Source organism: Dermochelys coriacea, chromosome 11 (assembly GCF_009764565.3).
Source record: "Dermochelys coriacea isolate rDerCor1 chromosome 11, rDerCor1.pri.v4, whole genome shotgun sequence".
Lineage (NCBI taxonomy): Eukaryota > Metazoa > Chordata > Testudines > Dermochelyidae > Dermochelys > Dermochelys coriacea.
Genome location: NC_050078.2, coordinates 41,765,026 through 41,777,028, shown reverse-complemented (window position 1 = coordinate 41,777,028; position 12,003 = coordinate 41,765,026). Strand labels below are relative to the sequence as shown.

The 12,003-nt window shown below is 41.6% G+C and overlaps 1 protein-coding gene across 4 annotated transcripts in view; it reads right to left on the bottom strand.

The window, feature by feature from the left end:
• RAPGEF4 (Rap guanine nucleotide exchange factor 4) overlaps positions 1 to 12,003 on the bottom strand; it is a 219,104-nt gene that overhangs the window by 187,774 nt on the left and 19,327 nt on the right. For all 4 annotated transcript variants that reach the window (XM_038422202.2, XM_038422196.2, XM_038422197.2 and 1 more), the window contains 2 exons: positions 7,728 to 7,870; positions 5,616 to 5,704 (listed from right to left, as the gene is read on the bottom strand). Coding sequence is in view for 3 of the 4 variants with exons in the window: in XM_038422196.2 (XP_038278124.1) it covers positions 5,616 to 5,704; positions 7,728 to 7,870 (232 nt within the window). In the remaining variant the exon portion in view is untranslated. The remainder of the gene's footprint in view (positions 1 to 5,615; positions 5,705 to 7,727; positions 7,871 to 12,003) is intronic.

The window sequence follows — 12,003 nt, the reverse complement described above, 5'->3', positions numbered from 1 at the left end:
GTCATTTAAATCCCACCTGTAAATTCACTTATCTGAAGCCTACGAGAAGCAATTGAGTTTTTTTCACTATTTTTAACTTGATCCATGTTATCTGCATATGGTCTTTAAAATCCCACCAAAACGCATACAAGTCTTAACTTAGTAACTGTGGCTCAGTCCTGCATTCTGATTCATGCCCATGGACTGCGGCAGGATCAGGGCCTACGTGACTCTTTTGCAAATATCTTAGCCCTTCACTGCCCCATTTCCTCCATTGTGTCTTGTCCAAATTAAAATTGTAAGCATTTGTGGGAAGAGACAGCGCGTCCAATCCTGTGTCCACTGAAGTCAATGACAAAGCTCAATGGTGCAGGATCAGGCTGGCCTAGTGTCTTTTGATGTCTGCTGTTATGAGTCTAGCACACTTTGTGGCAATAAAAAACAAAATAATAATAAAGATGATCCTAAATGGCTGCTTAGAGGCCTTCTCTTATCAAAAACTTACTCGCAGCTTCATTTTGAGACATTACAGTTGTGACACTTGAAAAGCTGCCTATTTTCAGAGTGGAGTTAACAAATTTATAGTATGTGGAGGTTTCCTGTGCGTTTCTAAAGCATCCAGCTAAATAGGGCCTTGGGGTGCTATCACAGTACAAATTAAAAACACTGTAGGAAAAACCCATTTACAACAGTGAGTAAGGACCTTATTCTACCAAACTCATAACAGGGCAAGGAGATTTTTCTCTGGAGGAGTCTTCGCTGAGTTCCATGTACAAATCCCACGTACAAGTGTTATCAGGTTAGGTGCAACTAACTAACCCATAAAAGAAGGGAATAAATGGAGTAGGGACAGGGAAAGAAAATCCACTGAAAATTCTTCCGTGCCTTCCAGTGTGATACTTTTATCACTAAAACAGAGACCATGTCTTCTTCCATTTCTTACACATTGCTGAAGACAGAGTCAACAGTGACACAATTTGTATGGAAATGCCCATACACCACTCAAAATTTACTGGACATGCAATTGTCACTTTTCTGCATTATAATTGTCTTGCCCCATTTCGATAGCAAGTGAAATTATTGCAGAAGTAGAGAGCAGCTAGCATCTTTCTCTGTGTCACAGGGACAGAATTACTATTAACAGAGAAATCTATTCTGGTTAAAACTCAAAAAATGAACAGATTAAATAGCTGGATGAGATTTTTAAGCTAGTCATTTTGATATGAAATATTCCAGGTTCCCTCAGAAGCTAATTTCTCTTGTTTCTTATATATTCTAACACTGCCCTCTTGTGATATACTATAGTTCTGCACATATTAAAATAGCTTAATATTATCCCAATGCAGGTAAAACAAGATGTTTTACCTGTCAAATCCTAAATTTGTGTTTTCCCTGTTATCTCTAACATCTAAATCAATGTGGGAAATATCTTGTTTTAATAAAATAGAAAAGAATCAGGAATTTCAACACCATACAGTTGCATTCCATCTTGCTGATAGTAGTTAACATCATGAATACCTACTACAAAAGAAACACAGAGACCTATCAATTAAGCAGGAACAGGGAAGTTATTTTACTTCTGTATTTGGCACTGGTGCAATTGCTGCTGGAATATGGTGTCCACAATTCAAGAAGGATGTTGATAAATTGGAGAGGGTTCAGAGAAGAGCCTCGAGAATGTTTAAAGGATTAGAAAACATACCTTATAGCAGTGGTCTGGCCGCCGCTTCCTGCTGATCCCATCGGCCAGGAGCGGCGAACCACAGACTGGGAGCTGCACGCAGATGTGTAAATGTAAAGCAACAGTCTAGTGGTCTAGCAGCGGATTATCCTGCCATCACTGCCTTATAGTGACAGAATTAAAGGAGCTCAATCTATTTAGTTTAGTAAAGAGAAGGTTAAGGGTGACTAGATCACAGTCTATACGAATCTACATGGGGAACACATTTAATAATGGGCTCTTCAATATAGCAGAGAAAGGTATAAACACGATCTAATGGCTGAAGGTTGAAGCTAGACAAATTCGGCGTGGAAAGACGGCAAATTTTTAACAGTGCACGTAATTAACCATTGCAATAATTTATCAAGGGTCATAGTGGATTCTCCGTCACTGGCAATTTTTAAATCAAGACTGGATTTTTTTTCTGAAAGATGCACTCTAGGAATTATTTGGGGGAAGTTCTATGGTTTGTGTTATACCAAAGGTCAGAGTAGATCAGTGATTTTCAACCTTTTTTCATTTGTGGACATCTAAAAAGTTTCAAATAATGGTGCAGACCCCTTTGGAAGTCTTAGATAGTCTGCAGACCACAGGTTGAAAACCACTGAACTAGATGATCACAATGGTCTCTTTTGAGCGTGGCATCTACGGATCTATATTCTGGTTAGTGATCTGGGATAATAAATGGCTTGTTGTTTTTAAACCAAAAAAACTTTCCACTTCATGTTTAAAGACAATAATCAGAAATGAGAAAAACATAATTCCAAATCATAAATGAATCATGCAAGTTGACTAGTATCTGCCATTTGATTGTCTTGATAGGGGAAGCTAGTCAGCTAGAATGCACAGGAATATTACTAATATTAGATTTTAAAAATTCAGAATTTTTAAGGTGGTACCATCCTAAGTGGTAATGGCACTTAGAGATAAGATTGAGCCAGAACATTCAGGGTCCACATTTAAAGTGTGGATCTAAGATTCTGGTTCAGATCCATCTTTCAATATTTTACTGAGAGGATAAGACATTTTGTCCTCAATAATAATCTCATCATGAGTAATCTCATCTTTTGGGAAGTATAAACTGATCTTTTTTACCTGGGCATCCACTAGAGGTGCACGGAAAGGAGACTGCTAGAAGCACATCATCATTCTATATTGTGAGAATACTGCTGCCAACCGAGCCGTAAAGCAACTTGCTCAAATTAGGCTAATTGTTCTCCCTTTCCATCTATACTCAGTACAATTAAGAAGTTATTAAAAATAGTGAAACAACAGCTGTTTCTATATTTGTCATTTTTATATTGAATATGGAAATGTTAGAGGCCTATTCCCATCCACTGCAGGTGAGATATACTCACTAAAGTTCACAAATGACCCAGTGCTCCAAGAGAAGGTGAACACCCCACCCTCCCAATATGCCATGGGGGAAACCCTTACCAACCTCAGTTTTTATAATAAGTTGAATTCTGGGCACATAGCAAGAATCACCATAGTTAAAGTATCAATTTACATACTGGTGTCCAAGTAACTGTCAGGCGATATTTTTTTTCTTGAACCCCAGCTATCATAGGCTTGTTTACATTAAAATTTATACACTAGTATAGCTACACTGATGTAGCTATATTGGTGCAAACTTCGAGAGTACATGACACATAGCTGCAAAAAGTGACCTGAACTGGTTTCAGATGGGTTTCAAACTGGGGAAGCCACACAGGCTCAAGGTACTTGTTACTCTAGTGTAGTGCCTCTATGTCAGTGGAACTACAAAGAAATGACAAATCCAAAAAACAGAACAGTACAAATAAGCTCTATATGTGGCTTTTTCCAGGATCTCCTCAGGCAGAGAATTCAATGTGTTGACTACACTTTGGGAGAAAAGGTCCCCTTTATGTGTTTAATATAAAACTTTAGATTTTGCAATTTCCAGGAGTTATTGAGAATTTACTAAGTTTACCTCGTGTTTTACCGCTTCTCCTCTGTCCAGATCATGCACATATATTATTTCTTGGTGCCTGGCCTCGCACACCAGCAGCCCTAATACTTTGATGTTATTACAAAAGCTTCCTCATCTTACAGTGAAGGCTGCAGTGTGCAATCAGTGTCAGAGCCCAGACACAAAGGGTCTAGCAGTTGGAGCTGGAGTCAGGACCAGTGGTTGGGGCTCGAATCAGTAGCCAGGAATCAGAGCCCATTGTCAGAGGTCAGATGCCAAAGCCTAGAATCAGAGCCCAAGTCAGAAGTCTGGAATCAGAGCTGAGGATAGCAATGCCAGGTGTCCGGTTTTCAACCAGAACACCCAGCCAAAAAGGGACCCTGGCAGCTCTGGTCAGCACTGCTGACCAGACCACTAAAAGTCCGGTTTGCTGCTGCAGATGGCTACATGCGGCTCCAGGAATCGGCTGGCATGTCCCACTGGCTCCTAGGCACAGGAGCAGTCAGGGGTCTCCGCGAGCTGCCCCCATCTACAAGTACCGCCCCCTCAGCTTCCATTAGCTGCAGTTCCTGGCCAGTGGGAGCTGCGGAGCCAGGGCTCAAGGCAGTGCCTTTGCCTGGGGCAGCGCGCAGAGCCACCCTGGCCACTCCTGTGCCTAGAATCCAGCGGGACATGCCGGCCACTTCCAGGAGCCACGCGGAGCCAGCCGCTGCAGCCAACTGGGAACTGCAGCCAATGAAAGCTGTGGGGGCGGAGCTTGTGGACAGGGGCAGAATGCGGAGATCCCTGGCTGCCCCTGTGCCTAGGAGTCAGAGGGACATGTCACTGCTTCCCGCCACCTGAGATAAATGCCACCAAGAGCCCACACCCCAACCCCCTGCCCCAGCCCTGGCCCCCTCCCGCACTCCAATCCTGAGCCTCCTCCCGTACCCCAACTGCTGCCCCAGCCCTGAGCCCCCTCCCACACTCTGAACCCCTCATTTCTGGCCCCAGCCCAGAGCCCGCACCCCCTCCCACACCCCAACTCCCTGCCCCAGCCTGGAGCCCCCTCCTGCACTCCAAACCCCTCATTCCTGGCTCCACCCTGGAGCCCACACTTCCAGATGGAGCCCTCGCCTCCTCCTGCACCCCAACCCCCTGCCCGGTGAAAAGGAGCAAGAGTGGGGGGAGAGTGAGTGACAAGGGAGGAGGTAGATGGAGTGAGCAGGGGGCAGGGCCTCAGGGCGGGGAAAGGGTGTTCGGTTTTCTGCAAATCAGAAAGTTGGCAATCCTAGCTGAGCGTTAGGACCAGGTTACATGGAGCAAGGTAAAGCAGGGGCAATGCTAGGAGGGGCAAGGAAGGAGCAGGGCTGAGACAAACCTAAATCAAGGCTGGAATAAAGCAGAAACAAGGCTGTGAGCAAGCAGACAAGGAAGCTAGCACAGCCATGAGCAAATGCTTTGAGCAGCCACTAAACTGCTGCTGGGCTTAAGAGCTGGTCTGCTGACTCTTCCAACCAATCAGGCAGCTTACTACAGACCAACTGTGCTCATTAGGGTGCGGCTCTGCAGGCCTTGCTTCCTGACAGTCAGGATCAACAAACTGCAATGGCTGTGGCTTCAGTTTAAACCTCTTAAGTAAAGGACTAAAACAAACAAACATTTTCCACAGAATTCAATTCAAAAGTTAGACCTTGAGCTGCAATTCATGCAAACCCACAATATGACAGACTGTGGTGATTCCTATTTTACATCCAGATCTTCTTTCAGATTATTAAATTTCAGTTCCCCTAAATCAAGAACATGGGTTGCCTCCTACAGGAGCAGAGACACAAAAAGTAAACTTAAACAGAAGAAAACGCGGATAACACCAGCATGCTTATGATGGACAAAAGAGCAAACAACTGACACTATGCAGACCATTGTCATCTAGCCCTTTATGTAGTTCACAGTATGTCTTTGTGCCATGCAACTGGGTTCTTTTAAAGAACAGTTGTATTTTACCTGGTAGTTGCTCGTATCCGAAACTTTAACATCCAGTGATCCTGCCAAAACTGCATACCAATTTGTTCCAATATCACCCTGACGAAATACTGGGAAGATGAAATATTGTAAATAAACACTGTTATTGTAAGCCTATCTAACAATGCTGACAAACATCATTTTCATGTTGCTGTATTACTGCACTGACTGCGAGCACCATAGGATTCGCCAGACACTATCTGATTATTTATCTATCTGCTAAGATACACAGTGAAACTGTAGCATAGCATTTTTAGGGTATCCATACATAGAATCTCAGTGCAAATGGAAATAGATAGCAATGTTTCAGGCCACCTTTCTTGTTTGCTTTGCCTTTTTCTGCTATCCTAGTTAATAAAAAGGTTCTCTGAACTTGCGTTTACCATGGTGCCTCTGAAATTTGAAATATTTCTTGATTTCCTCAGCAATCACACCTTTATAAACAGAATTTTAATATAAAGGTTAATAAATGATTAACAGATGTTTAATAAATGGTTAATCCACTTTTTAGATATTTATACAGTCCAACAGATCAGTAGGTTGCTTATAACCATGGCTTATAATAATTTATAACATTCTATTTATATCTGTAATATGCTTATAGCACCTATTGATCATTTGCTAACTTTATTAACCATTCCTAAATGGAACTTTATACTATAGTGAGATCCATATGTCTTTGGTTTCTATTCTCTATTATTTTTCCTGATGGGAATCAGAAAATAGTAACAATATAACAAAGATATTTAGAAAATACCCTTATCAGAAGAAATACAAGGAGAAATTTACTTTTTTCTTTATGGGGATGATCCCTATAACTCTGTTTCAGAAAAGACGGTTAAAATATTTATCTACAGTGCTACTTTTGTGGATTCCTCTTGTGCTTTAATAAAGTTTATGGCGAGAATCAACTTTATGTCATGCTATTTAATATTAAAGTAAAATATAGAGGATGTATGGGATTATCTTGATGCGTGCTTTAGAATGGGTCTAGTTCAGAGGTGGGAACACTTTTTGGCCTGAGGGCCACATCAGGATTCCGAAATCGTATTGAGGGCCGGATAGGGAAGGCTGTGCCTCCCCAAACAGCATGGCCCCCGCTCCCTATTTGCCCCCTCCCCCTTACCATGCGCTCAGAGCAGCAGGACTGGCAGCCGCACCGCCCGGCTGGAGCCAGCCACACTGCTGCTCTGCCCGGCAGGATCTCGCAGCCCTGCCGCCCAGAGCACTAGCAGCACGGCGAGCTAAGGCTGCGGGGAAGGGGGGGCAGCAGGGGAGGGGCCAGGGGCTAGCCTCCCCAGCCGGGAGCTCAAGGGCCAGGCAGGATGGTCCCACGGGCCGTAGTTTGCCCACCTCTGGTCTAGATACATTAACTAGATGTATACCAAAAACAAAAAACAGTAAATCCATTTTATGACTGTAAAAGACCAAGCAAAGGCACACAAGCCTGCAAAAGCAATAGGTCAATGTTTGTGTGAATAATTTCTGTAGCACAGATCACCATTTCTGTGTTAATACCTACTTTAAATTGTGTTCATGCTGTGTACACAATATAAATCTATTGGATATGTATTTCTCTGAAAATAATTTTAGACAAATAACTTACCATTTTTACGGCTTGCTGTCCTTGTATTTTTGTGGCATCTTTTCTGTTCTAAAATTCTGCGCAAGCTAATGCTATATTGGCAACTTGTTGCAAGAGATTGAGATCTTCTGTATTAAGCAGCGTGACTGCAGGTCACATACTTTCATCCATACATCTCAAAGCACTTTACAAAGGAGGTAAGCATCATTATCCTCAATTACAAGATAGGGTAATGGAGACACCAGAAGGAGACATGACTTGCTCAAGGTCACCCAGCCAATCAGTGGCAGAATCCTGGTCCAGTGTTCTATCCGCTAGAGAACACTGCCTCCAGGGACTCAGAGTAGAACTGCATTATGTCATATAGCAATTCAGTCAACTCTGTCCCAGCAAGGTAGATTTCTTCAACAGGATTCCCCATATATACTGTTGCCTTATCTTTTCCTAGAAGGGAATCCTGGTCTAAACCTTGACTTACTAAAAGTCAAATATATTATGAAATAACTTACATGTGATTCCCTTTTCCAGATTTTCATAGTATCCACAGAGACATATCTGCTGAAGGAGGTTTGGATGAAATTTCTCAAAAGCTTTCACTTCTTTCAATCGGGTGAATATAATATCTACATCTTCACTGGAACGTTCCAATGGTCTGCATGAAAAAGAACAATGCATAAGGGTTTTATCACAGAAACCCACATATACCAGGTAATTGCCACCCACATATACCAAAACTAAGATTATTAGTTAAATATTTTTTTAATATTTGTGAGCCCATTAAATGCGGGTTGTAAGTGAATGCAACAACCTTGCAGACATTCCAAATAATCAAAATACCTAACCACTGTATCCAACTTTATTATTATCATCAAAGTGCCTGACAACCTCAGTCACAACTGAATCCCCATTGTATCAAGCAAAGTGAGGGAGGAACCCGTGACTGAGTATGTTCAGAGGTTCAGAAGGGAGTTTGAAAGACATGATGGAAATTGTCCAAAACAACCCCCAGAGCAGTCAGGCCAAGCAAAAGGCGTGGTATGATAAAAATACTTTTAAACGCACTTTTGACGTAGGAGATTTGGTCACGGTACTCAGCCCTGCAAAAAAGTTCAAAATGCAAAAATCCTGGAAGGGGCCCTTTGAAGTGGTGGAAGTGGCGAGTGAGGACACTTATAAAGTTAAAAAGCCCCTTGATGATACTGTGTCCCAACTGGTACATGTAAACAGACTCAAGGCCTATCACCGTAGAGTGGCCAGGGTAAATATGATCTGTTGTGTGGAAGGGGAAACTGAGGCATACCCACTCACTGATTTTGATGGCTGAATGCCAAGATGGGTCAACTTTGGAAAGTATGGAAATCTATAGTGAGCTAACACCACTTGAAAAAGGGGAAGTGTTGTTAACGCTGCAAAGGTACAGTGAGGTATTTTCCAACAAACCTGGGGAGGACACACTTGCTGTCCCATAGAATCCTCACAAAAGGGGCTCAGCCTCCCCCCCCCCAGGCCGTACAGGGCCACTGGCAAGGTGAAGGAGCAAATTCGGGCAGAGATACAAAGCATGTTGGACCTGTGGGTGATTAAGGAATCTGACTTGGGCTTTCCCTGTGGTCTTGGTCCCCAAAAGGGATGGCACTGTAAGATTTTGTGTAGACTATAGGAAACTCCATGCTGTCACTGTAACAGATGCATACCCCATGCCAAGAATTGATGACATGCTGGAAGTACTGAGCCAAGCCAAGTACCTCAGTACCTTTGATCAAACCAAAGGTTATTGGCAGATCCCTTTTGGAGAGGGAGGCACAACAAAAATCAGCTTTTATCACTGATATAGGGCTCTATGAATTTACAGTGTTACCTTTTGGTTTGGTAAATGCTGGTGCAACCTTCCAGAGACTGGTCAACAGAGGGTTAAATTAAATTATAGGGCATACATAGATGACATTGCTGTATTCAGCAACACCTGGTGTGACCACAAGGAGCATCTGGGAGTTGTGCTATCAAAGCTCAAAGAAGCTGGGCTAACCATGCTCTTTTAGATTTTACTGGACACTTCTAAATCTCCAACTCAGTTTTCTGCATACATATAGAAATACAAATGATTCCAAGAAATCCATCCCTCCGCTCCACCTCTTCTGTCCTTTTCTTTGTATAAGAAAAATAAAATGCTATTGCATAAAAGCATGCAAGTTAGGTAAGCTGGATATAAACCACTTCATTAAAAAATAAAATAGACGAAAGTGCACCTATTTCTAAACAGATACAGCCGAAATAAAAGGTATCCTACAACTGGGAGTGAAAATAATTGGAGGTAGGGCAAGACTGTTGGGCTCAATGCCATCTTGTGCCAGTGAGTTCAAGAGCTTAGTAGGTTCAAAAAACAATTTGACATTTACATGGCTAATGTGAACACCCATAGTTACTTTACTAGAGCATTTTAAAATGAGGTTATAAAAACTCTAATTCAGAGAATAAACCAGCCACTAATTGAAGGCATTAGGAAGGATAATTATGGACGATTCAGTACAAGGTTTCTTGCATCTTCTTGCGGAACTACTGAAACTGACCACTTTTAGAGTGGGATACTGCAATAGATGGACCACTGGTCTGATGTAGTATGGCAATTTTAATGTTTCTGTGAAATTATGTTGGAAATTCAGGTGCTGAAATTATTCTTGTACAAAGGGGTCTGGAAAATGTTAAGTATTTTCACTGCCCTTCAGGTCTACCCACTGAATCTAGTGCGTCCAAAAATCAGTTAAATTTAAACTGACCAAAATGCTAATTTTGCCAATTTCTTTTAAATACATGGAAATAGCTAAAAAGGGTCAGAGTTTAGTTTAATTTTTATATATATATATATATATATATATATATATACACATATATAAAATTTGTTTCCCTCTTTCACCATAATTCAATGTCCATAGCCTAAGGGCTCTTCCTGCAGAGAGATTTCTGGTGTTCCTCTTTGGTCATTCAATGCTGGCACCAGTGCTTGCCCTAGTGAGATATACAATACCATTTCCCTCTCACATTGTCTCACTGGCCCTCAATTTCTTATTAAACTGTGTCTGGGAGGGATTATATCCTCCATCCTCATTTACACTCCAATTTACCTTTATTAATACAGATGAGAATAATAATTCTATGGTGTATACAGTTGTTTCTACATCATAGCAATATCCTCTTACCTACTACCATAGGTATATCCTCTTACCTTCTTCAAACCACAGTCAATTACAACTGCTCCTTTTTAAATTCTTTCAAGCAAGGTTTTCACCTTCCCTATTTTTTTTAATCTTTGCACTAGCTGCCAGTTATTAAGAAGTATTAATTCTCTTGTCAAAATGCTTTTAAGAATATTAGGAAGTACAGCTTGAAAACAGAATTAAAATCCATTTATACTAGATCCCTACACTATGTTGGCATTTGGAACACCAGCTCACTTTTTTCATGTACCCCAACATTAACAGCAAAGCTTGACAAGCAAAGGGAAGACAATGATAATTTTCAGCACAGCACACTTTTCCCAAAGAAGCCCTAAACTCTTCATGTCAAAGTCACTTTCTCAATTTTTAAAATAAATGTGTGTCATTTTGCCTCTAGTAGTTTGCTTCCTTATGTGTTGGAAACACTGGTAGGTTACACAAGCACAAAACATAAACACCAAATCAAAGCAAATGTGCTTAAAAAGTCAAAATTAGTATTTCATTTTATTTTTTGCAGCATTCACCCAGTTCTACTTACAAACTAGAGGACAGTATCAGGGGGTTGGAAAAGCATAGTGCTGGGGAAAATTTGCTTCAAAATATCAAATGCCTTTATCCCACAATTTGCTATATGTAAGTTGACTGCAGCATCCCTGGAGAGCCCCACTGAAGTGCAGTGGGCTCCATATGGGACCAGCAGACTGTCCATATACAACAAATAGCCTTAGTATTTTGTTGTTGTTGGATATCAAGGGACAAGATGCAAGCAAGAAGGGTTAGCAGGCGATCTAGGTTTTGAAAAATTGACTACCATTGTTATCTGAGCACCTTTCATGAAAAGAAAGAACAAGAAACATCTTTCTTCCAGCCCTGATAGCAGAAACAAGCTTAACGGCTTTTTTGGACTTTTTTTAAGACAAAGCCTGAGAATGCTCATTTGTTGAAAAGGGTTGCCAAAAGCCAAAGAGATGGGTTTTACATTTGGCTCAGAATGCAATGAGTGGGGGTCACTCTTATTCTGCCTGGCTAAGAATGCCATAGGTTTGGACTAGTTCCAGTGAAAGTTCTCTCCTCCAACGAAGCTAGTGTTCACCTGTTGCGTCATAAGGTCATCATACTATAACTCACGGAAGGAGGGGAATTCTGAGGCAGCGATGGTCAGTACCTGTTCAATCTTCTTTTTGATAAGACAAACAGACTGAGCTCTTTAAGTCTCAAGGCATTTCCTTAAGCCTCAGATCATTTTTGTAGATCTTTTCTTCACCTTCTCCAGTTTTTCCAACATCCTTTTTAAAATGTGGACATGAGAACTGTATGCAGAATTCCAGTATCAGTCTCACCAGTGCTGTTCAGAGAGGTAAAGTCACCTCTCTGCTCCTGTTCACTACTCCCATTTATATATCCAAAGATCACATTCGCTCTTTTTGACACAGCTCAGGACTGGGAGCCGATGTCAAGCTGCTTATTCATCATGCCAGAGTCACTACTTTCCAGAATACAATCCCCTATTCTGAAGGCATAGTCTGCATGCATTGCTCCTAGATGTATTATTTTGGATGTGAGGGGTCTGCCT